Source organism: Hypanus sabinus, chromosome 14, assembly GCF_030144855.1.
Source record: "Hypanus sabinus isolate sHypSab1 chromosome 14, sHypSab1.hap1, whole genome shotgun sequence".
Taxonomy (NCBI): Eukaryota; Metazoa; Chordata; class Chondrichthyes; order Myliobatiformes; family Dasyatidae; genus Hypanus; species Hypanus sabinus.
Window position 1 is genome coordinate 76,289,196 of NC_082719.1, and position 27,308 is coordinate 76,316,503.

General features: G+C 39.8%; 1 protein-coding gene across 3 annotated transcripts in view; it reads right to left on the bottom strand.

Annotated features, from left to right (window-relative positions):
* Positions 1 to 27,308, bottom strand: part of LOC132404887 (protein unc-13 homolog B-like) — a 439,816-nt gene that overhangs the window by 246,933 nt on the left and 165,575 nt on the right. For all 3 annotated transcript variants that reach the window (XM_059989454.1, XM_059989453.1, XM_059989452.1), the window contains exon 4: positions 4,303 to 4,420. In XM_059989454.1, coding sequence (XP_059845437.1) covers positions 4,303 to 4,420 — 118 coding nt within the window. The remainder of the gene's footprint in view (positions 1 to 4,302; positions 4,421 to 27,308) is intronic.

Below are 27,308 nucleotides of genomic sequence, written 5' to 3' on the forward strand. Positions count from 1 at the left end.
TTTTTCCCCAGGGCTGAAATGGCTAACACAAGAGGACACAGGTTTAAGGTGCTGGGGAGTAGGTATAAAGGAGATGTCAGGGCTAAGTTTTTTACTCAGAGAGTGGTGAGTGCATGGAATGGGCTGCCAGCAATGGTGGTGGAGGCAGATATGATAGGGTCTTTTAAGAGACTTTTGGATAGGTACATGGAGCTTAGAAAAATAGAGGGCTATGGGTAAGCCTAGTCATTTCTAAGGTTGGGACATGTTCGGCACAACTTTGTGGGCCGAAGGGCCTATATTGTGCTGTAAGGTTATCTATGTAACTACTCACACTCTCACTGCAGACCCATTGATGTTGATCGGGCAAAGCCTGTCTCCATTCTTCCTGTGATCCACAATCACAATCTTTTGGACATTGAGGAACAGGTTGTTATCCTGGCACCACTGTATCAGGGTGTCAACCTCTCCTTTGTAAGCTGTCTCAATACCTCTAAAAATAAGGCCAATCAAAGTAGTGTCATCTGTCAATTTGATCCACAGATTGGAGCTGTGTGTGGCAGTACAGTCATGAAATGGGAGTAGAGAAGAGGACTCAGAACACAACACTGGGGGCACCTGTGTTGACGGTCAGAGGTGCACTGGTGTTACCAGCTGTCGGCAATCCGACAGGAAGTTTAGGATCCAGCTGCACATGGTGGAGTGCAGGCCGAGGTCCCTGTGTTTCCTGTCTAGAGAGAATTATGGTTTTGAACGCTGAACTGTAGTTCAGGAACAGCATTCTAACTTATGTATCCCTCTTCTCCAGGTGAGTGAGGACGGTGCGTAGTGCTGTGTCTATGTCGCCATTGATAGACCAGTTCCATCGGTAGGTGAACTATAGGGGGTCCAGTGTGGGGATAACATGCTGCAGATGTGGTCTTTAACCAGCCTCTTAAAGCATTTGCTTATAATTGAAGTGAGTGTGACAGGGTGCCAATCGCTCAGGCATGCTACCTTAGTTTACTTAGGTACAGGGACAATGATGGACAATTTGAAACAGCAGGGCACTACACACTGGGAGAGGGAGAGATTAAACACACCTGCCAGCTGTTCAGCACCCTGCTGCTACAGTTGACAGGGCTCTCAACTGCATCCGTTCTATTTTGCACACTTCTACTCTTGTCCCCTTTTCCCCATCAAGAGAAGATTGTGGTTCCCATTGTATTCATTTCCCAGCTCAGTAACCTCCACATTTAAGAATTCCTCTCCAGTATTTGCATCACCTCTACAGCAACATAAGGAAATAAGAGCAGCAGTGGGCCATTCAACCCATCAAATGTGCCCCAGCAAAATTATAATAGTTGATTACCTCCAGATCTCAACTGCTCTAGTGTGTCACTTCTCCATAGCTCTTAATTTTCTGATCTTCCAAAAATGCATTTCTTTGCTCTTTAAATAACACCATGGTCAAGCCTCCACTTCTTGGATAGAGAATTCCAAAGGTCACAACTTTTTATAGAAGAATTTCCTTTTCATTTTAATGGACAACCACTGGCCCTAAAACCACTTTAGTTCTGGATTTAATTTTGGATTTTATTACCTTCCTCCAGGATATACTATGTCAATCGCCCTTTGAATATGACATGTGTCAATAATATTGCCCCTATTATACTAAATTTTATGAGTGGGGAACAAGAGCATGTGAAGATCAAACTTAATTGATCTACATCCCAAGATACAATTTTGTGAAACTACCCTACTGTGCCTCCAATGGGATTTCCCTACCAAATATAACTTTCCTGCCTCCCCATCAAGCCTATCATAGGGACCATTCCCTTCCCAACTCCCCTGATCTATTTTTCCATCTCCATCAGTCTCTTATTTTCTGACAGCACCACCCCAATGCAACTACAGGAGTGCAACACCTAACTATTCACCAAGGACTCAAACACCCCTTTTCCAGATGTGGTAGTAATTCATTTGCACAACTTCCGATATAGCTCACTGCATTTGCTGCTCATAACATTAGAGCAATACTCAAGCTCAGACTTGTTTTCCATTTTGTAGGACATTCCTATTCAGTTGGAAGAACAATCTTGAACTTTCATTTTCCCATCACATTTCCCTCTTGTCTCTCCTTGATGCTCAATACTGTCAAACATAAGTTCAAGCAACTCACATTGCATCTGAGGTTTTCTCTCTCCACCCATAGTATCATACATGCTAACTGTTTCCAACACTGTTGTCTGACTTCCTGTCAGATCACCAGCAGGTGGTAAGAGTGGGCTCCTTCACCTCCCTCTGCCACTCTGCTCCGCAACACAGGTGTCCCTCAGGGCTGTGTACTTTACTCTCTGTATACCCATGACTGTGTCGCAACCCACAGCTTCAATCTGCTAATTAAGTTTGCTGACAACACTACACTGATTGGCCTAATCTCAAATAATAATGAAACAGCCGACAGAGAAGAAGTCATCACCCTGACACAGTGGTGTCAAGAAAACCACCTCTCCCTCAATGAGGCATAAACAAAGGAGCTGGTTGTGGACTACAGGAGGAATGGAGACAGGCTAACCCCTATTGATGTCAATGGATCTGGGGTTGAGAGGGTGAACAGCTTTAAGTTCCTCTGCATAAACATCACCGAGGATCTCACAACAGTGCCCCTTTCACCTCAGATGGTTGAAGAAGTTTAATATGGGCCCCCAGATCCTACGAACTTTCTACAGGGGCACAACTGAGAGCATCCTGACTGGCTTCACCACTACCTGGTATGGGAACTGTACTTCCCTCAATCACAGGACTCTACAGAGAGTGATGCGGACAGCCCAGCACATCTGTAAATGTGAACTTCCCACTATTCAAGACATTTACAAAGATAGCTGTGTGAAAAGTGCCCGAAGGAGCATTGGGGATCTGAGTCATTCCGACCACAAACTGTTCCAGCTACCATCATCCAGGAAACAGTACCGCAGCATAAAAGCCAGGACCAACAGGCTCTGGGACAACTTCTTCCACCGGGCCATCAGACTGATTAATTCATGCTGATACAACTGTATTTCTATGTTATATTGATTGCTCTGTTGTACATATCATTTATTATATATTACTATAAATTGCACATTTAGACAGAGACATAACATAAAGATTTTTACCCCTCATGTACATCACACACTCAGAGATTCAGGAACTTCTTCCCCTCTGCTATCCTCTGATTCCTAAATGGACATTGAACCCTTGAACATTACCTCACTTTTTAATATATATCATTTCTGGTTTTTTGCACAATTTTTAATCTATTCAATATACGCACACTGTAATTGATTACTTAATCATTGATTATTATTATTTTATATTTTTTTCTTCTTCTAGATTATGTACTGCATTGAAATGCGCAGCTAAGTTAACAGGTTTCACGATACATTCCGGTGATAATAGACCTGATTCTGATTCTGATAGAAGGATGTAAGAAGTAAAGTCAATTCAATTCAATTCAATGTCCATCAACTGTTCTGATCTACTTTTCAAATCCAGCATTGTACTTTTATCTCTTTGTGCTCATTATCACCCCATATTTACATCCCTCTAAACAGTTCAGATATGATTAACAAGCATTTTCCAGTTTCTCAGACTGCCAAAAGCAATTGTGTCATGTGAACAATCCCAACGTCTGCTTTACCAGACATTCCCTTTTCTTCCTTCACCCCTCTCCTGCCACTTCTCTGCAACTTAAAACACATTTGTTTTTGCATATTGTCAGTTCCAACGAAAGGTTATCCACCTGAAATGGTAACAGCTGATTATTTCCAGCATTCCCTGCTTTTATTAAAACTTTCTAGCATCTGCTGTTTTTTGCTTCAGAGTAATTTTGTGGTTTGTTATTCTTGCAACAAAAGGGGGATAACCTCACACATTCTAAGTGACAATAAGCGTTACCAGAACTTACTGACAGTTGCCCATGTAAATAGGATAACTGAAGTCTGTGAAGGCTGGTGGATTGAAAGTTGTCAGAAAACTACAAGGTTATGTTCTCTGGTGGATAATTGGAATCAGCCAAGGTACAATCCCATTCAATGTAATTTAGACTTTTCAGTACTAAAGAATATCAAACACAATGCAAACCAAGCAAAAGTGGATTGCTAATTCGTATTGAAATAACTAAAAAAAAAAGTAATATGTTAAAGAAAGCAAGCTGTTCACTTGTTTCACACAGTAAATCAATGCAATAATTAACATGGGGCTCAATTGCCACAAAAATGCAAAGCATAGTTAATAAGTTACCATGGAAAACTCTGAAGGAGCCGTTATAACAAGAAATTGCAATAACATTCAAGTTCCTACCTCATCAGACTGTCGAATGCTTTTTAGTGGTATCCACACATTGCCCACCATTGTATCCCAGATTAATCCTTTGTTCCAGACTTCAACAACCAAACCAAGTTCCAGCTTGCTGATCTCACTATGGAAAAGAAAATGAATGTATCTTTAAATCACAGTTGTATAATGTTGTACTTCTTAATACTATAGCAATATTTGTACAAGAAAAAACGGGTTCTACAATACTTTTTAATTCAAAAAATATTCTCTCTCCAAGGCACAATTGTAGAAGACTATGGAGAGATCTGCAGAAATGCATTGCTCTCAAAGTTTAATTTATTTTGTTACACATTCTGTACCAAAGTCTATATTTTAGTTATTAGAAAACACAAAGAAAGGTAATTTCTGCAAAATAATTCCACCATCAACAAAAGTTCAAAGGTTTAAGAGATAAAAGAAAGAATGAAATTCATAATTCAATACAACACTCATTTGGCCAGCATATCACCTCAGCTGGTAGAGCTGCTTCCTCAAAACACCGTCATCTCAGGATCGATCCTAACCTCTGATACTGCCATGCAGAGTTTATATGTCATTACATCGGATTTCCCTAGTGGTCCGAGAGCTTTCAACATTTCAAAGATGTGCTGGTTGGTAGGTTAGTTGGACACAGTGAAATACTCCTAGTGTGTATTGAGCAGCAGTATTAGTGCCAACAAATGCTTGACAGCTAGTGCAAAAGAGCCTGCTTCCATCCTGTACACATTGTTCCATAATGTGCAACTTCAGGGTAGAATGAGTTTTATCTGCATTTGGAATGGCAGAAAATGTATTTGAAAGTGCAAATTGTATAAGAATATACTTTCCCCCTAAGTGGATGATTTCTCTTAAATGCTTCAGTTCTTTATATTTTTTGATCTTACAAAGAACTGTACAAAAACACGTTAAAAGCATGCTTAAATTATGACTGGAATGCAAGACAAGTTTTTCACTAAATCTCAGGACATGTGTCGATAATAAATCAATTTACTGGTTTTACAAACTGTTCCTTGAAATTGAATAAGGAGAGCTTGTCAAAAGGTTAGGTTCAAAATCCAGTACAGAAACCATTCTCTTGAAGACAATTTATACAGAGTCTAGAAGATATAAGTTGGCTGAAACAGCATATATTGCTCCTTCAACAACACACACTAAATGCTGGTGGAACACAGCAGGCCAGGCAACATCTATAGGGAAAAGCACTGTCGACGATTCGGGCCGAGACCCTTCGTCAGGACTAACTGAAAGGAGAGATAGTAAGAGATTTGAAAGTAGTGGGGGGAGGGGGAAATGCGAAATGATAGGAGAAGACTGGAGGGGGTGGGATGAAGCTAAGAGCTGGAAAGGTGATTGGCAAAAGTGATACAGAGCTGGAGAAAGGAAAGGATCATGGGACGGGAGGCCTAGGGAGAAAGAAAGGGGGAGGGGAGCACCAGAGGGAGATGGAGAACAGGCAGAGTGATGGGCAGAGAGAGAAAGAAAAAAAGGGAGGGGAGGAAAAAAACAAAAAGAAAAACTAAATATATCAGGGATGGGGTAAGAAGGGGAGGAGGGGCATTAACATAAGTTAGAGAAGTCAATGTTCATGCCATCAGGTTGGAGGCTACCCAGCTGGTATATAAGGTGTTGTTCCTCCAACCTGAGTGTGGCTTCATCTTGACAGTAGAGGAGGCCATGGATAGACATACCAGAATGGGAATGGGACATGGAATTAAAATGTTTGGGCACTGGGAGAGCCTGCTTTTTCTGGCGGACCGAGCGTAGGTATCAAGCGAAACAGTAACCCAGTCTGTGTCAGGTCTCCCCAATATATAAAAGGCCACACTGGGAGTACCAGACGCAGTATACCACACCAGCCGACTCACAGGTGAAGTGTCGCCTCACCCGGAAGGACGGTCTGGGGCCCTGAATGGTGGTGAAGGAGGAAGTGTAAGGGCAGGTGTAGCACTTGTTCCGTTTACAAGGACAAGTGCCAGGAGGGAGATCGGTGGGAAGGGATGGGGAGGAAGAGCGGACAAGGGAGTTGCGTAGTGAGCGATCCCTGCGGAAAGCGGAAAGAAAGGGGGAGGGAAAGATGTGCTTGGTAGTGGGATCCCGTTGGAGGTGGTGGAAGTTACAGAGAATTATACATTGGACCTGGAGGCTGGTTGGGTGGTAGGTGATGACAAGGGGAACCCTATCCCGAGTGGGGTGGCAGGTGGATGGGGTGAGGGCAGATGTGCGGGAAATGGGAGAGATGCATTTGAGAGCAGAGCTGATGGTGGAAGAAGGGAAGCCCCTTTTTTTAAAAAAGGAAGATATCTCCTTCGTCCTGAAATGAAAAGCCTCATCCTGAGAGCAGATGCGGCGGAGACGGAGGAATTGTGAGAAGGGGATGGCATTTTTGCAAGAGACAGGGTGGGAAGAGGAATAGTACAGGTAACTGTGAGAGTCTGTAGGCTTATAGTAGATATCAACAGATAAGCCATCTCCAGAGATGGAGACACAGAGATCAAGAAAGGGGAGGGAGGTGTCGGAAATGGACCAGGTAAATTTGAGGGCAGGGTGAAAGTTGGAGGCAAAGTTAATGAAGTCAATGAGCTCAGCATGCATGCAGGAGGCAGCGCCTATACAGTCGTTGATGTAGCGAAGGAAAAGAGGAGGACAGATACCTGTATAGACTTGGAACATGGACTGTTCCACAAAGCCAACAAAAAGGCAGGCATAACTGGGACCCATGCGGGTGCCCATGGCTACACTTTTGGTTGGAGGAAGTGGGAAGGACCAAAGGAGAAATTATTGAGAGTAAGAACTAATTCTGCTAGACGGAGGAGAGTGGTGGTAGAGGGGAATTGGTTAGGTCTGGAATATATTGCTCCTTAGTAGGAAAACGAAAATCAAAATAATACTTATTGTCAGGGATTATTCTGGAGTTATGAAATTATGGTTGACAGATAGTAATCAAAAATGAGAACTATTGTTCAGGAATTGATAAATTAGATTGGGAAATTGGTTTATTTTTGAAATAATTTTATACTTGGCACTTACAGTTCTTCTAGAACTTTGGACAACATGATTAATGCATTTCAAGTCAGAACTAGTTTTTCAGTGGAAGGTTAAATAGTTTTTAATAATGGAATTTAGAAATAGTTTAAGAATAGGAATCAATGATTAATAAGACATCAGTACAATTTATATTTTACCATTCGATATTCTGCTATTCCACTGAATACTTTCTTATTACTAACCTTCACATTTTCCCATAGCTATTAATTGATCCAATCCATTTTTAAAAATTCTCTTCCAAATTACAGAAAAGTTATGCAAATAACTGATTCTTGTACATGAAGGGCCCGATGTGCACAAAGAAGCCAGAGGCTCATATTAAGTATCACAGTAGTACACTGTAATAAAATTGGAAATATGGAAACTGCAGAACAATTTAGTGAAGTTAAATAAATCTTGTCATAATTTCTATCCAACTCAACACTTCCAAGTCATTTCAATTATTCTGGAATAATGAGAGGAATTCACAACAAAGTCAGTTGGTAAACAACAATAACATCAGGTAATATTTTCATACCTAAAAATAATGATTGCAATCAACTTAGAACTGATTTTATCTGTGGTTTTTGATCCAAAACTGACTAGTGACAAGTAAACGAATTTGAAGTTCAATAACTGAAGTTGTAGAGAAAACAGTGAGCTTTGTGGCAACTAAATCTAAAAACTACAATGAAAGAAACAACTTGCTTTTGCTGACAAAGGGTCTCGGCCTGAAACGTCGACAGTGCTTCTCCCAATAGATGCTGCCTGGCCTGCTGTGTTCCACCAGCATTTTGTGTGTGTTGCTTGAATTTCCAGCATCTGCAGATTTCCTCAGGTTTGCTTTTGATGCTTGAGCATTGTAAATTGGACTAGCTTCCGATAATTTCCTTCAGGTCTTCATTATTATTAAATCTTTCCCTGACCACTTGAACCACTTTAATAGTCAAAATCGATACATAGAAATCATAAAAAATATACTTCCACCTCAGTAATGCATCAGAATGTCAAGATGGATAAATCAAAAGCCTTGATGTGAAGATTGAACCCATGACCTTCAATCTCAGAGCTGTGCATGTGTTGCAAATTCAGTCAAGCTGACATAATTGTCTCAGATGAGCTATACTGTACTGTAACTATGAGTTAATTGGACTGGAGCCATAGAGGAAAGACATTTATCGCACAAGACCTTTTGAACCAGATTTATTTTTCAAATTGTATTTTTGTCAAATTGATGTCTAGCACTTACAAAACTCTTTCACCATATTTAAGAGACTATAAGTCAAGTGACTGCTGAATCTGTATTCAGTGGCCACTGTATTAGGTACAGGAGTGGAACTCAGTGTGGTCTTCTGCTGGTGTAGCTCATCCACTTCAAGGTTCAATGTTGTGTATTCAGAGATGCTCTTCTGAACAGCACTGTTGTAATACACGATTATTTGAGTTGCTGTCGCCCTACTGTCAGTTTGAACCAGTCTGGCCGTTCTCCTCCGAGCTCTCTCATTAGCCAGACATTTTTTTCCCATAGAACTGCTGTTTTGGTTTTCACACTATTCTTTGTAAACTTTAGAGACTGCTGAGCCTGAGAATCCTAAGAGATCAGCAGTTTCTGAGATACTCAAACCCCATCTGGCACCAACAATCATTCCACAATCGAAGTCACTTAAATCACATTCCCCACTCGGTCTGAATAAAAACTGAAACTCTTGACTATTTCTGCTTGTATTTATGCACTGAGTTGCTGCAAGATGATTGACTGATTACATATTTGCATTAACAAGCAGGTGTAAGCTAGCCTTTGAATGTACAGTGGTATGAAAAAGTTTGGGCACCCCAGGTCAAAATTTCTGTTACTGTGAATAGTTAAGTGAGTAGAAGATGAACTAATCTCCAAAAGTCATAAAGTTAAAGATGAAACAATCTTTTCAACATTTTAAGCAAGATTCGTGTATTATTTTTGTTTTGTACAATTTTAGAGTGGAAAAAAAGGGAAGGAGCACCATGCAAAAGTTTGGACACCCCAAGAGATTTGACAGACATACTTTATTGATCCCGAGGGAAATTGGGTTTCGTTACAGCCACACCACCAAGAATAGTGAAGAAATATAGCAATACAAAAACCATAAATAATTAAATAATAATAAGTTAATCATGACAAATGGAAATAAGTCCAGAACCAGCCTATTGGCTCAGGGTGTCTGACACTCCAAGGGAGGAGTTGTAAAGTTTGATGGCCATAGGTAGGAATGACTTCCTATGACACTCAGTATTACATCTCGGTGGAATGAGTCTCTGACTGAATGTACTGCTGTGCCTAACCAGTACATTATGGAGTGGTTGGGAGTCATTGTCCAAGATGGCATGCAACTTGGACAGCATCCTCTTTTCAGACACCACTGTCAGAGAGTCCAGTTCCACCCCCACAACATCACTGGCCTTACGAATGAGCTTGTTGATTCTGTTGGTGTCTGCTACCCTCAGCCTGCTGCCCCAGCACACAACAGCAAACACGATAGCACTCAAACATGAGCTCTCAGATAACTTTTACCAAGGTCTCAGACCTTAATTAGCTTCTTACAGCTATGGCTCGTTCACAGTCATCATTAGGAAAGGCAAGGTGATGCAAATTTCAAATCTTTATAAATACCCTGACTCCTCAAACCTTGTCCCAACAATCAGCAGCCATGGGCTCCTCTAAGCAGCTGCCTAGCATGTTAAAAAATTAAAATAAATGATGCCCACAAAGGAGGAGAAGGCAAGAAGAAGAAAGCAAAACGTTTTCAGGTAGCCATTTCCTCAGTTGGTAATGTAATTAAGAAATTGAAGTTAGCAAGAATGGTGGAGGTCAAGTTGAGGTCTGGAAGACCAAGGAAACTTTCCGAGAGAACTGCTAATAGGATTGCTAGAAAGGCAAATCAAGACCCCCGATTGACTGCAAAAGACCTTCAGGAAGATTTAGCAGACTCTGGCGTGGTGGTGCACTGATCTACTGTGCAGCGACACCTGCATAAATATGACCTTCATGGAAGAGTCATCCAAAGAAAACCTTTCCTGCCTTCTCACCACAAAATTCAGCATCAGAAGTTTGAAAAGGAACATCTAAACAAGCCTGATGCATTTTGGAAACAAGTCTTGTGGACTGATGAAGTTAAAATTGAACTTATTGGCCACAATGAGCAAAGGTATGTTTGGAGGGAAAAGGGTGCAGAGTTTCATGAAAAGAACACCTCTCCAACTGTTAAGTACGGGGGTGGATCAATCATGCTTTGTGCTTGTGTTGCAGTCAGTGACGCGGGGAACATTTCACTGGTGGAGGGAAGAATGAATTCAATTAAATACCAGCAAATATTGGAAGCAAACATCACACCATCTGTAAAAAATCTGAAGATGAAAAGAGGATGGCTTGTACAACAGCATAATGATCCTAAACACACCTCACAATCCACAATGGACTACCTCAAGAGGCACAAGCTGAAGGTTTTGCCATGGTCCTCACAGTCCCCCGACCTAAACATCATTGAAAATAGAACATAGAATAGTACAGCACATTACAGGCCCTTTGGCCCACAATGTTGTGCCGACCCTCAAACCCTGCCTCCCATACAACCCCCCACCTTAAATTCCTCCATATACCTGTCTAGTAGTCTCTTAATCTGTGGATAGACCGCAAAAGAGAAAGACGGCCCAAGAATCTGACAGAACTAGAAGCCTTTTGCAAGGAAGAATGGGCGAAAATCCCCCAAACAAGAATTGAAAGACTCTTAGCTGACTACAGAAAGCGTTTACAAGCTGTGATATTGCCAAAGGGGGTGTTACTAAGTACGGACCATGCAGGGTGCCCAAACTTTTGCTTTAGGCCCTTTTCCTTTTTTGCTATTTTGAAACTGTAAAAGATAGAAATAAAAAAAAGTAATCTTGCTTAAAATATTAAAGAAATGTGTCATCTTTAACTTTCTGCCTTTTGGAAATCAGGTCATCTTTTACTCGCTTAGCTATGCACAGTAACAGAAATTTTGACCAGGGGTGCCCAAACCTTTGCATAGATAATTAGAATTTCTACTTGCTTAGCATGTTATTCAAACATACTCTTTCACCACAAGGATACATGCAACCAAGGAAGAGTCAAAGTAGTGCTAAAGTTGAAGTAAGTAAGATAACATAATGACATAATAGACCTCATAATGCACAAGCAGGCAAGAGATTATACTCATCAAAGCATTACTTGAAGTATTATCTGATTCTGTAAAGAAACATCTGAAGACTTCCTTGGACAGGTACACCTCCTCAAGATCTCATCAATATTCCAAGTGTCCAAAGGATGCAAAGGAAGAGCAGACTTAATTTTATGGATTAGTACCACAATTCTTATGTGTATGTTACAAATACTTTGAAGTCATTGTTTAGAATTTATTAAATATATTAATGAAAACATGTAATACAATAGGGACAGAAGACATAATTAAGTATTAGAGTATCACTGTGTAAAATTTAATTGAGGTAGCACAGTGACAAAATAAATTCCATTAATATCTGAATGCATTTTCCTTTGGGGATTCTAATTGAATATACAGAAAAGCAAACTAGTATGGAGTAGGTTCCTGTCACTGAAAACTAGTAAATCCAGATAGGATGCTATAGTTCTAAATGTCACACTACAGATAATGCAGGTAAAGATGGGGACCAGCTAGCAGAAGTTTTTGACACTCAGAAATCATATATCAAAATAGCTCTGGGACTCAATATCACATCTACCAGGAAAACAAAACAGTTTGTCAGTTTTTGTAAGTCATCATGCTACTGGGATAAGTGATGAGATGCTATTGCAAGCATATCTTAAATTATATTAAATAGATCAGAATTTTTGCTCTCTGCAAATATTCTAATTACTCCAGTAGCACCTTGCTATTATCCATTTGCACCTTTCCATTCATTGAACATGTTACTAGGAATTTTCTGTGTTCCAAACAATTACAGGAAAAATGAAGGGTATTGCAGGCTGAATCTTTCAGGGGAACCCTTACTGTATAGGGGTACTTTATCTGTTTACAGTAAGCCAGTCATACATTTAGAATGAAGGACTAAGTGATACAAAAGGAAAATCTCTGAATAAATAGCTTCATCCTTCAGGCAGAGAAACTAGAAGCAATTAATGACAAAATTAGTGAATCATAAGTTGTGGCTTCTCTAGTGCAACGTAACAATAATTAGTGATGGTACTCTTCAATCTCCTCCCACTGAACATATTGCCAAATGATCCTCTATTAGCAAACACAGCGCTCCAAAAAATTGCAAGTTTCTTCTCATGACAAAAGGACTTACTGCATTAATTCAAACCCTTCCATTGCAGCACAACACATGACAAGGGAGTGCTTTATATCGGAGTCAAAGCAGACCTATCAAGTACATCACTTTCGCTAATACAACTATTTCATCAATCCCTACCACAAACCTGACCTAGCATCATTTTGGATCAAGTGATTACTTATGAGTGAATGCATGTCTCAGCATGAAAGTTAGTGACAAATAGTAAGAAGAAATATTATCACACTATGAAATGATAAATTGGTGTTAGCAACATCCACTTCTTCCAATTCATTATATTTCTATATTTTTTCACTCACGGAAGCCCTCTCCTATATCTCTAATCTGGCATATAACATTTACCAACAGTTCCTTCACAATTAAATTAGTGGTGTTCACGAGATGTTTTTCTATTAATTATTACAATACAGTGAATGAATAGATTGTGGCAAGTAGATCTTAAGGGAAATAGATCGCTAATGGCATGTATTGCTGGAAGGAGAAAAACAAATCCTACCACTTCCAGTTTCTTTGATGCTGAAGGAAGATAGTTTTTTTTTCAAATATTTTCCCTACTGGGAATGAATAATGTCTAAACAATAACTAGTGTATGAAGGATGTAATTCTTGCAATGTCTGCAGATGCCCCATGCCTTGGAACAAGCAACAGATTTGGGACAGAAATCTATTTGGACAGTCTTCATGGCACTCTGAACCCCTAGGATTTTTGCAACCAGGAGAAGGTTGATGGCTGTCTCACCTTCCTCACATTTGTAGATTTAATTCTTACTTTCCTAAGTTATTGTGTGTTAAGTGTACTACTGCGCTTTATACCCTGGTCTGGGGAAACATCGGTGTGTGTGTGTGTGTGTGTGTGTGTGTGTGTGTGTGTGTGTGTGTGTGTGTGTGTGTGTGTGTGTGTGTGTGTGTGTGTGTGTGTGTGTGTGTGTGTGTGTGTGTTTGTGTGTGTGCGCGTATTTAAATGACAATAAACTTGACATGACTTGGAAAAATAAGTGGAAAAGCCAATGACAAACTAGGTTTATGGCAGATGCCATCCCCCCGCCCCTACAATGATCTCTGGAGCATCTGAACACATACATCATACTATAGTTTATTGACTACAGTCTGCCTTCAGTACTATTCTTCTAAACAAACCCATCACCAAACACTGGACCCTTGGAGTTAATGCCTCCCTCTGCAACTGAATCAGAGATTTTCCAACCAACAGACTGCAATCAGTAAGGATAGGCAGCAACACCTGTGCCACGATTCTAGATCAGCATAATTCTATAAAACAGTGATCAACAAGAATGTGCCCCTAGCCCCCGCCTTACCCCCTGTAGACTCATGAATGGGTGGGCAGAATCTGCTCTCTCACCTACTGCTTGTTCTACAAGATTGAAGCTGATACCACTGTAGTGGACAACATCTCAAATATTGATGTGTCGGGGAAAAAAGAAAGCTTTGCTACAATTGAATGTGGGAGAAAACTGGACAACCTAGGGGAAACCCATGCAGTCATGGGAGAATGTTCAAATTAGGAGATAAAAGATTTACCATTTTGAATCTCCATTAGTAAAAAGACAAGGATGTTTGCCGGTAATGATGCTCACCAATCAATTAGGTTATCAAGAAAGTATATCAAGTGCTCCAATGTGTCAGCTTGACTACAAAACTGGTACAACTTACTCTAACCTCATTCCGATTATTACTGATACCTTTTGAATATTTACAGGTTTTGAACAAATATTGTAAAAAAGATAGATGAACTGACAAAATTCAGAAGATATTGTATGTGAATTTATGAAGCTAACTCCCAAGAAAAACAAAAACAGCTCTGGATGAGACCTTTTGACCCCCTCAGACCTGCTGACACGTTAGTGTAGCGATAAAATTAATCTAACAATCCAAAAGCAGAGTAAGGCAGATGCTAGAAATCTGAAATAAGAATTTAAACATCTGTGATTTCTCCATATGCTGGGCAGCATCTATGGACAGATAAACCAAGTTTGTGATGGTATTGGGTTTACTGACTGTTAAGATCAAAACTGAAACAAAGTCCTTAAGCCCCATCAGATATAAACAGGCACTCTCATTAAAGGGAGATTATTTTGTAAGCGCCCAATCTTCAAAGTCTAGTTCATTTCCTTGTTTATTCTCCATGACCAGTTTAGCTGCCAATACCCGTTATTTCAGCTGTGGGTCTCTTTTCCCTACCAAGGAGGAGATACTTGTAGCTAGCAAAGCAGATTAAAACATAGATGTTTAAATTCAAACAACATTCTAAACAAAAATTAAAATTCAGAGGATTTCTATCTTCAACATTTCCAAATTACAAATCATTTCTAAAACACAAAGCATTTCCAAAACACAGGTACAATCGCTATAAACTAAAAAGACATACTACTGATGCAGACCAACAAATCATCGATCACAGAAATGAAAGTCAGTGGAATGGATTCAAATTCTCACCGTGTTTTTTATTTCTTCTTGATGTTATTTAATCATTCTCAATAAGCCTGAACTGCTTACTTCATTTATACCCTTTCTCTGCTCTTTGGGTGACTTCATATGCATATAATATTTCCTCAAATATTCCTTTTACACAAAACAGTCTTGAAGCTTTTTGGAGCTAATGCTGTAAAGCTAACTTCCTTGAGTCAATAAAACTCTCAACATTAATAGATCAGTTATTGATACACTAAAGTATGTGATCTATCTGGTCTTCAATCTTCCCTGAACTAAGCAACTTAATCAGCATGTGTAGTTGAAATAACCCAAAGTAAACAACACATTGTCTTATACTGCACTCGAGCAATAATAAACCAAATACAGTGAACTACGTCTTACTTTCTACAGACTGTCTGCTATATATGAGCTAATTTACAAAAGTGTTCTGCAGACAGAACTTTTGATTTAACTTCAAACTGATTGCTGATTCCATTTAAATTTTAAGAACTGAAGACCAACTCTCCACTTATGACCAGAAACTAAACAAACTGTTATTTGGAAATGTACTTGATGTTAGAAGCTTCGAAAACATGAGACCCTCTTCTCCAGGAAGCCAACAGCATTAAAGTTAAGATTTCAGATCTCATCAGAACTGTGAAAAGTTAGAATTAAGTTTAAGGTTGTAGAGAAAGGGAGGATAGGCAGAAAATAATGATTATGAAAAGGCTTAGAACTATACAAAATTGAATGATATGAGTGGTAATGGGTAATGATACTGTCAGCTTGTCATATGAAGGGCATTTGATGGCTCTATGCCTGTATTCACTAGAATTCAGAAGATTGAGGGGTAACCTCATTGAAAACTTATGGAATGGTGAAAGGTCTTGACAGAGTGGATGTAGAGAAGATGTTTCCCATGGTGGAAGAGTCTAAGACCAGAGGACACAGTCTCAGAATAGAGGGAGATGAGGAGTAACTTCTTTAGCCAGAGTATAGTGAATTCTTTGCCACAGGCAGCCGTGAAGGCCAAGTCTTTATGTATATTTAAAGCAAATGTTGATAGATTCTCAATTGTTCAGGGCATGAAGGGATACAGGGAGGCAGGAGATTGGGGCTGAGAGGAAAATTGGATTAGCTATGAGGAAATGATAGAGCAGACTCGATGGCATAATTCTTATATCTCATATAAGATATCTCCTATATCTTATGATCTTATGGTCTAAAACCCAAATTAATGACTTGTGATTAACAAAAACAATGCCTGAAAGATGAGTAACTGAAAGGAAGTATATGAAAAGGAGGGGCGGGAAGAGAAGGAGGGATGCAGAGTGGGACAGAGATAAAAATAAAGCAATTGCCAAATAGATTATATGAAAATGTTAGATTTAATAATTACTGATGAAGGATATCCTGGTGACAAATTGGATGAGTTGTTTTTCCTCCAGGATACATTCATCTGCATTTCTGCATAACTTAAATTTAACCAAACTAAACAAGATAATGGAACGGATTAAAAGGAACAAGCATTAAATAAAGCAAGTGATTTACTCAGTTATGGTTAACAGTTTTACTTCGTATTCATAGTTTTATTGAAATTGTATCATTTTATGTCCTGTTTATCAGAATCTACAATTGCCTAAAAGAGGATTTTAGAGTGAGCCATTAGAAAATTAAATTAATTACCATTGCACTGCTTGCTCAGAAATTAACCAACCATTACAAGTCATTTCATAGTGCTATAGTCATATTCAACTGATATTCAGTAGTGCGTATGAATATTTTAAACCAAATTTTCTGTTAACTACTGGCTGTTCTAAATCCCCCCCCAAACTAGTTGTCATCGTAACACCCCAGGTTGCTGTACATCTGAGGAGGTTTGTCTTCTTAGCACTTTGGTATGTGATGAATATTTTAGACCATGTGCTTAGCCTCTAGCTGCGCACAGCTTCTCAGAGCAAGTTATGTCACTGTAACACCAAATCATTAAACGATAGAACTGTAGAAAAATTTACAACCCAGGAGGCCATTCAGTCTAAGAAAACGCCAGCCTGATCCTAACTTTCACAAACAAGAGAAAATCTACAGATACTGGAAATCCAAGCAACATACTCAAAGTACTAGAGGAACTCAGCAAGCCAGGCAGCATCCATAGAAAGGAGTATTGTCGACGTTTTGGGCCAAGACCCTTCATTAGTCCTCCAGCTAATCTTATCTTTCATGTCAGAGCCTTGGCAGATTATGGCTTTACAAGTAAATATCCAAGTATTTTTCTATATGGGATGTGCTGATGTATATTAAGTTCCAACCAGTACAGCACAATCCTTTGGCCCACAACCCTTTGAACATCCAAATGATTTCCAATCCTTTGGAAAATATAATGTATCACAAAGATGTCCATTTTTATTATTAAACATTTCTCTAAATTGAACAAACAAGATCACAATTATAAGGATAGTGTTTAGATAGCATGACCCAGAAGCTTTAAACTAGATTTGAGTAATTCCAAGGAATAAGATGAAGGGTCACAAGCAACAGTGAGTGACAAGATTCGTTGTGGTGACGATCACCAATTGCTTCCTTTTAAACAGGGTCAGAAAAAAAAACTTCTACTTTGTTACATACAGTTCCCACAGCTGATTTAACTAAGAAAGGAAAAGAAATATTTAATCTTGTGTTGATAATGCTAACAGTGCTGGCAATTCGGGCATATTAAAGCTCTAAGCAAATAGTTTTGCTTGGTTCTTACAGGCAGTCATTTAGAGTCAGCCACGTAGATAGGTTTGAAATTACATAAAAATTTAATGAGGTTTTTATAACAGCCCAGTCATTTCACTGTAATCATTACTGATGCTAGTGTTCTTCATATGCAAGATATGCAAAATATATTTTTTAGACATGGAACGTTTCACATTGCATTTACACATAAGAATAATGAGAAGCAGTATTTCTGATACTACTGCTATTAAATATTGCAATTTTAACTGGATGGATAAGGGATACATCAAACTGATAGCAAATCAAGTTGAGAAGGTTATTACAGTGCATGCACGTGCTTAATATCCAGGTGAACAGAATGGTCAGAGTATAACTTATTTGAAATGCCTCAGCTGAAGTATTTGACTACTATTGAGGCCAAATTAGGATTTGATGGAAATCATAAATTTGATACTGCAAATAGAAGAAACTGTTTCCAGCAAAAAAAGATCAATAACTCTGGATCAAAGATTTAGGCATATAAGTTACAAAGTAAATAGAAGGGTTTAGCCGAAGAAACCATTTGAATATCGGTATGGAAATTTGGGTATAAAGCCATGGGATCCAATCACTGTCGGAAAGGATGAATTTGATGGATGATTTTGATTAAACATTGACTGCGACACAAACAAATCATTGGATAACTGAAGTTTGTAGATATTTGAGGAAAGAGCATCAATAAGCACTGAAGTGACCAACATGTGAAAGGAGTGGATAACTGTAGTAGAAATGTTTGTGTATGACAGCAAAGAGCTTCTGTCCAGATTTACCTGAATATTAAAAACAATTTTAAAGAATCAAAGGAAAAGCTAAAGATTTTCTAAAAACATAGTATCAACTGATGGCATTGTGCTGAATGATGGTGAATAGACATCTGAAAGAGAAGCCACAATAATGTAAAATTTCTCTTCGTAGAATGTAATCTTTTGGATGACATCAGCACCCAGCATCAATACAACAGCAAACATTGGAGGAATTTAAATGGAGAGGTGTGGAAGATAAGCACAGAGGCAAAAAAAAAATTCCAGGAATGCAGGTAAAATCTAGGGCAGGCTTTTAGTGAAAAAAAGAATAAAGTGACAGAACAGACTGAAAAAAAAGAGGATCCACATAAAGAAGAGACCCAAGATCTAAAGTGAGAAAAAGGAAATTATGGATTGAGTTCAGAAATCAGGGTGAAAGGTATATTTATTATTAAAAAACAAAGGAATGAAAGGTGCAATTGAATAGAGGTGATCTAGATTGGTCACAAATAAATGCAATTAATACAATTAATAAAAATGCAGAATTAATAACGAGTAGTCAGCAATAAAAGTACCCTGCGGAAAGAGGTAGGATGCTGGGGATTCATTGGCACATCGACGACAAGGTTACCCATGATATGGCAGTAACTGGAGCAAGGCTCAGGAGTGCCATCAGAAAGTTGGCTGAAGAAGCAGAAAATAGCAGCTTTTGGCTATGCTGAGGAGGAAGGACAGAAAATGGGGGAACATACTAATCCCATTGGAAGCTGCAGCAAGACTGCCCTGCCGCTGCACCACCACCAGGAGATGTACTAGTGCTAAGGGGGGTGAAACATCAATGAATGGTGTTCTCTGGCTGATGACCCTGCAGCTGACTTAACGGCAGTTGGAGGTACAGCAGGCAGCAATGCCAAGCAGGAAACATCTTCCTGAAAATCCCATTAAACCCTGGGAAGAAAGAACCTTTAATGACAGAAAAGAGCCAGTCATATGTCATGCCTATGGTGAGTCTTTGAAAGAGCTTTTGCCTCATCTTGCTGCAGATTAGTTCATCTCAAGTAACTTGTTAATTAAATGATGCCAAGATACTTCTAACTTTATATTAATTATTTCTTCTCTTTCTGTGAAGAGAGACAGAATACTCATTCATGCCTATTTTTCAGTTACATCTGCTGTTTCTTGACATTGATCAGCATCACCATTCAACAATCTTTACATTTTATATGTTCAGAAAATCTTTTTGCATTCATTATGTTGATTTATCTGATAATTTATTAATGTATTCCTGGTTCATTTTGATTTTATTAAATTTCTCCCTAGCACATATTACTGCATACATATTTTGTTGCTGGCATTTGAAATAAACTCCTGTGACTCTATGCCTCTAAGCTTCTCTTTCTGCTGTATTTTAATCTCCATCTATGGATAACTATCTTTCTGACAGGATTATAATGGATTTGTATGCAAACTATTTCTGTTTTGAACACTTGTCACTGCCTGTTTACTGCATGTTTGACCAACTTTGTTTCCTGTCCACCTATGCCAGATCCTACTTCAAGGTCCTGAAATTGCTTCTCATCTTTCTGGGGTTTTGACTTTTCATACATCTCTGATCCTGTCCAAAACTACTTTAAACCTAGTTATATTAAGATCAATAAGGAGAGAAAATTTTCAGAAGCTGGAAATCTAAACACACACAAACTGCTGGAGGAACTAAGCAGGCCAGGCAGGTTCTATGGAAAAGACTGCAATTGACGGTGAAACCAGGAGGGTAAGGGGTGAAGTACAGAGCTGGGAAATTGATTAGTGAAAGAGATACAGTACTGCAGAAGAGGGAATCTAATTGGAGAGTACAAAAGGCCCTGGAAGAAAGAAAAGGGGGGGGGGGTAGGGGCACCAGAGGGAAGCAATGGGCAGGCAAGGAGATAAAGTGAGAGAGGGATCAAACCACAAACGAGAGAAAATCTGCCGATGCTGGAAATCTGAGCAACACACACAAAATGCTGGTGGAACTCAGCAGACCGGGCAGCATCAATGGAAAAAAGTACAGTCGACGTTTTGGGCCAAAGACCTTTGGGTGGATTGAGCCCTGCCAAAGAGTTTTGGCCCGAAATGTTGATTATACTTTTTTATCCTCCCAGTTTCACCTATTGCCTTGTGTTTTTCTCTCCTCTCCCTTCATCTTCTATTCTTCAGTCCTGCTGAAGAGTCTCAGCCCGAAATATTGACTGTAATCTTTTCTACAGATGCAGCCTGGCCTAGCCTGGCCTGAGTTCTTCCAGCATTCTGTGTAAGTTGCTTATATTAAGGTCAATGTTACCAACACATATTCTCTCTGCATCACTTAGATCAAGCACTGTTTTCCTCCTCAATGAGCAAGTAGCATATTGATTAAGAAATTTCATCTGGACCGATGTAACATCTCCATTACAGTTTCAGTTCCCTGAAATTTGTCCAGCGATTTGCTCCAATTCTATTTTATTGAATCCAGCAATGTAACAGTTCTTTATGACTTTGCCCATCTTATCAAATAGATTCCATCTTTAAACTCTCTTGTACATTGTTCTTCTGTTAGAATTGTTCCTTTATTCTTCATTAATACTCCTATTTTCTTCTTTCATTTTTAGCTGTACCCCTTCCCCCTTGAATGCAAAGTTTAGTTTCTTTGTCACCCTTTTCTTTCTCTTTCCCTACAAAGTATAATATTTGGTCCATATACCTATCCATTTTTAAAATTAAGTTTATCTTGTCACCATGATTTCCTAACCCTATATAGTAACTTATTTCTGCAGCTTTTCAACCACATGATCGAGAGTGGAGAAACAAGAAACAGCAGATGCTGGAATCTGGAGCACAAACTACTGGAAGAACTCAGAGGGTCAAGCAGTATATCAAAGAGGAAAAAATTACAGGTGTTTCAGGACTGAAGCAGGATCTCAAGCTGAAATGTCAACAATACCTCACCCACACAGTCACCCCATCCCAAGTGCTGCTCGACCTGCTGAGCTCCTCTAGAGGATTGTTTTATGATCTAAGGTGATGCATTTTGGAAAAGAACAACCTGGTGTACCTAGGAACTTTTAAATTACTTTAGAGGGTCTGGCCTGGGTCATAAGTAAAGAAAGCACAGCCAAGCCTCTACTTGCTTAGAAGGTTGAGAAAATTTGGCATGTCATCTAAAATTTTGACAAACTTCTATAGATGTTTGGAGAGATTCTATAGATGTAGTGGAGAGTATATTGACTGGTTACATTGTTACGAACCCCATAACTGGGTCACTTACCTGCAAAGATAGAGAGGCCCATTGAAGTCTGATGGTACTATTTTTAACAGTATTTATTAGTAAAAATACACAAAAATAATATCAATGCAAACATACAGATAATATACGTCGTCAATACTAAATCTAAAAGTGCAGGTGTAATAATAATCAATAAGAAATAGCTCTATCGTTGTCTAAGGGATAAATGTATTGTCTGATGGAAATATAACAGTCACTCAGGTCATTCAGGCTGCAGCCTTTTGTTGGAGAGAGAGAGATTTTTAGAAACTTGCCGGCTTTCCTTTTTATGATTTTGATCCGTCGGGAGTCCCGTTGGTGTGGCCGTTCACTTGTGGCCTCTCCTTTAGCTAAGCCATTCTTCCGAGATGAGCCCGCCACCCAGGCAAGGGAGGACGCACACGGGACCTCACCGGCGTTCACTATAACACGCTGTCACTGGCTTTCCAGCGTTTCTCCTGGTGCGTCTAAAGGGGTTGTTCCCCAGACCCTTGTTTATCCTTACTTACGGGTTCTCAGATGTCAATCAGGTTGGGATGATGCAATCCCTCAACCAGCCCACTCTGGTCGTCCCCTGAGGGCTTCAATGAATAGTACAGTATTCAATACACAATTCCATCTCCAAGAGACAATGGCTGTTATCAGGGGTTTTTGTTTCGCTGAGGCCAGGACCCATTCCAAACCTTGAGGATTCTGCGTGTCTCTCTCTCATTTCCTGGGTCCCAGACCCGAATTAATAGCAATCTTGCGATTCTCAAAAAGGAGGGGGCGACTTTGTACGCTTCGGCCCCTCAGAGTTGTGGCACATTCGAAACAACATCATAGCCTGATATGGAAACACCAATGTCCTTGAATGGAAAGGCCTACAAAAAGTAGTAGATACAGCCCAGTCCATTATAGGCAAACCTGTCTGCATCACTGAGCACATTGACATGGAGCACCATCACAGGAAAGCAGCGCCCATCATCAAAGAACCACACAATCCAACCCATGCTCCTTCTTGCTGTTGCCATAGAAAGGTGGTACAGGAGCATTAGGACCGACACCACCAGGTTCAGGAACAATACTACCCACCAACCATCAGGCTTTTGAACCAGAGGGAATAGCTTGACTCAACTTCACTCACCCCAACACTGAACTTTTCTCACTACCCATGGACTCACTTATAAAGGCCCTTCATCTTATGTTCTTGAATATTTATGTATTATTATTTTGTTTGTTTTTTATGTGAATGCCTGCAAGAAAAGTTATCCAAGACTTGTACTGTATATGGCGACAAATTTGTACTTTGATAATAAATTTACTTGGAACTTTGATTTGATCAAACCATGACAAGTTGACTGCTAATACTGTTATTCTCCAGGCATACCTTGACTTGATGAAGTGAAGTTATAATTTAAAGTTAATGACAGACAAAGGTACAACATTCCTTCCAATGAAGCATACACACTGACGGACAATTCAAAAAGAGCGATGGTCAATGTACTGGAAGAGGTTACTGACATTGTGCCATGTAATTAATAAATACTGTATGATATAAGTAGATGTCAGAACATAACAGTTGTATTGGACAATAATCTTAGCATGTATGAAGATGTACACTTATGATTATTACTTTAAAATGCATTATTTTTTTCATGTACAAGGTAACAATGGTCCTCTTCAAAATAGATCAAAACCCAAGTTGTAAAAGAGAAAAGGCTGTAAAATAATGTATTTGGGAGATGAATTCATCTGTTACAAAAACACAAGGAGTAATTGTGAAAGGTAAATGATTAGATGAGGCTAGAGGACAAAAGGATACAGCAGCAAAGAAAACACAAAAAAGGAGAAAAATATTATGGACTTGGGGAAAAAAAGCTTAAAATGTTTGTGTCATTAAATGTGAAAAGAAACTTATAGCTACTCTGAATTTAAAGTTAGTACTGAAGTAATTAAATAAAGCTACGGTAATTGTGAGTTTTTGTGACTGTAAAACAATGAAACCCTTGGGGTGAAAATAAATTGAGTATTTCACAGGATATCAGGTACTGACAGAGCAACTTGTAACATCTTGGCACAGTGGATTTAATAAACAAACAATTACATCTAGAACTGTCAGCAGCATATTTTGCAGTGCTAACCTGTTAATCAATGTATAACCTTACATAATTTATTCTTGAGGGAGCGATTTGAGCGGTTTCCTTTTGAAGAAGTGATTATAGGGATAGAAAGTATCTAAATGGTAATAAGGCTCCAGAATCAAAATAAACATGTCAAAAACTATGACAGTGCCAGTCATGGAATACATTTGAATTGTTCTTTCACCATTTTCATAACTGAATTGTATTTAATTGGTAAATTGGTTTGTCACATGTGCCAGGGGACAATGTAAATCTTATCTTGCACACCATTCATTCCAATTAATTCATTACAACAGTGCATTGAGGAGGTACATAGAAACTCAGTAACATTATACAGAATAAGGTGCTAAATTTACAGAGAAATTGCAGTGCAGTTAGACAATAAGCTGCAAGGTCACAAAGAGATAGATTGTAAGGTAGACACATCAGATTCTATAGACACTGCAAATCTTAAATAACGCACACAAAATGTGGTAGGAGGTCAGTGGGTCAGGCAGCAGGTATGGAGGGAAATGAATAGTCAACATTTCATGCCAAGACCCTTCATCCGGGCTGGATAGAAAGAAGCCAGAATTTAAAAAGATATTTCTCATTATCTGAATCCCCATCTCTTCCTTCTCCCCCCCGCCCCATCAAGTTGTCCTCATCCACCACTCCATAAGCTTCTGCAACCTCCACCATCTCCAACAAGGTCCTACATCACTCCCTCCTGCTCTTTCTCAGCTTTATGCAGAGATTGAACTGAAAATGACCCTCATCCCTCCCCACCATTCTCCCTCCTGGTACTTATCCCTGCAACTACAACTGCTCCTGCACTCTTCCCTCACCACCATTCAGGACCCCAAACAGTCCAACCAGGTGAGGCAACACACCTGCGAATCTGTTGGGGTCACCTACCGTATCCACTGTTCCCAGTGTAGCCTCTATATATCAATGAGACCCAACGCATATTGTCAGATACTACTTTATCAAGCACCTTTCCTCAGTCCACCACGACAGCCAAGATCTCCCAGTGGCCACCCAATTCAATTCCACTTAACAGTCCTACAATGACACGTCCGTCCAGTTTTCTCACTACCACGATGTGACCAGATACAGGTTCAAGGGACAACACCCCATATTCCGTCTCAGTGGCCTCAAACCTAACAGCTTTACCACAGATTTCTCTAACTTGCGGTAATCATTCCCTTTTCTTTTCCCTCATTCCTGTGCCCCCTCACTCCTTCTCTATCCCTTTCCAAGCTTACAACTCGCCCATCACCTCGCTTTGGTTGCCAACCTCCTTACCCTTCTTTAACTTTGTCTCTTTGAGCTGTCACCTCTCGACTTCTCACATCATTCCCTTCCATCTTCTTTCCCAAACCCACTTACCTACTGGCACTTCTTATCTGGACTCACCTATTACAAGCTAGTATGTATTCGTCCTTTTCCCCTACTATTTTATTCTGGCTTCTGCCCTCTTCTTTTCCAGTCCTGATAAAGGGTGTTTGCCAAAATATTGACTTTCTTTTTCCTTCCATAATTGCTTCCTGGCCTGCTGAGTTCCACAGCATTTTGTGTGAGGTCAAGAGTTCTTTTTATTGTACAAGGGTGCCATTCTAACAGTAGGATAGAATGTCCTTGAGCCTGATGGTACATTCTTTCAAACTTTTGTGCCTTCAGCCGAATGGGGGGGGGGGGGGGGGAGAAGACAGAATATCCAGGGTTGGTTAGGTCTTTGATCACACTTGCTGCAGGGAGAAGTGAAGGCCGGTTTCTGTGATCTGCTGAGCTGTGAGCTTTTGTCCAGAAAGCTAAGGCATTGGATCTATGGAAACTGGGCTTGTCCACAGAAGGCAAAGGGAAGTTGTAGTTGAAGTGTATTCTGCCTATGAGATCAGTGAGCAGTGGTGTCCTGCAGGGATCTTTTCTGAAAGCCCAGCTCTTTGTGATTTTTACAAATGGCTTCGATGAGGTAGTGGAAAGGTAGGTTGGTAAATTTGCAGATGACACAAATGTTGACGATGTTGTGGATAGTGTAGAATGTTGGTGTAGGTTGCAATAGGATTTAGATAGGAAGCAGATGGAGTTCAATCCATGGAAGTGTGAAGCAATACACTTTGGAAGAATCAATTTGAAGGCAGAGTACAAGGTCATAGGTCATAGATAAAGTGGACACAGGCACAGTAGATGTCATACCAAGCTGCAATGCATCTGGATAGGAAGCCTCTGTTGCATTGATAAAAACTGGTGAGGGTCAAAGAAGACTTGCCAAATGTCTCTAGTGTCCTGAGGAAGAAGAGGCTCTGGTGAACCTTCTTGACCGTGATAGTGACATGGTTGGGCCAGGACTAGCTATTGGTAATATCCACTCCTGAGAAGTTAAAGCTCTCAACCCACGACCTCAATATCATTGTCATAACCAGGCACTTTTCCACTGGACACCCCCACCTGAAGCCAAAGATCAGCTCTTTTATTTTGCTGACATTGAGGGACAGGTTGTGTCATGGCACCATGTTACTGAACTCTCTATCTCCTTCCTATACGTCTGTAATTTGTGGTACCTCCCACTACAGTGGCATCAACTGCAAGCTTGTAGACGGGTTTAAAGGAGAATCTTGTCATGCAGTTGTGAGGATACAAACAGTAGAGCAGCAGGCTGAGGACACATCCCTGTGAGGCACCTGTGTACTGATTGCAGTCTGTTCGTCAGTAACTCAGGGATCCAGTTGCAAAGGGGATGTTGAGTCTCTGGTTGAGGGGTTTTAAGATCAATTTCCTCAGAATTATAATATTGGAGTCTGAGCTTTAGTCAGTAAAAAAAAATAGTCTGACATAGGTGCCTGTGCTGTCCAGATGCCCCATGGAATTGGTGCCTGCCGTATACCCACTTCAGTGGTAGATGAACTGCAGTGGGTCGAGGTTGTCTGAAGTTAATGCATGCCATAACCAACCTCCTGAAGCACTTCATGATGGTAGACATCAGTGTCAATAGCTGGAAGTTATTAAGGCACAAAAGCCTTGTTTTTCTTAGGTATTGAGATGAAAGCAGTCTTCTTAAAGCAGACAGAAACCTCAGATTGAAGTAGAGAGGTTAGAGATGTCTGCAAATACCCTGCCACTTGATCTGCACAGAATCTAAAGACACAGTAAGGTAAACCATCCAGGCCAGATTATTTCCAGGGGCTCGCTCTCCAGAAGACTGATTTTACATATACTTCAGTGGCTTATTGTACATGACATAGCACATTGTGGTGAGTTATCAAAAGTTATTTACCAGCTTAACACAAATATAATGAAACTGATATAAAATAGCAATTAATTGAAGGAATGA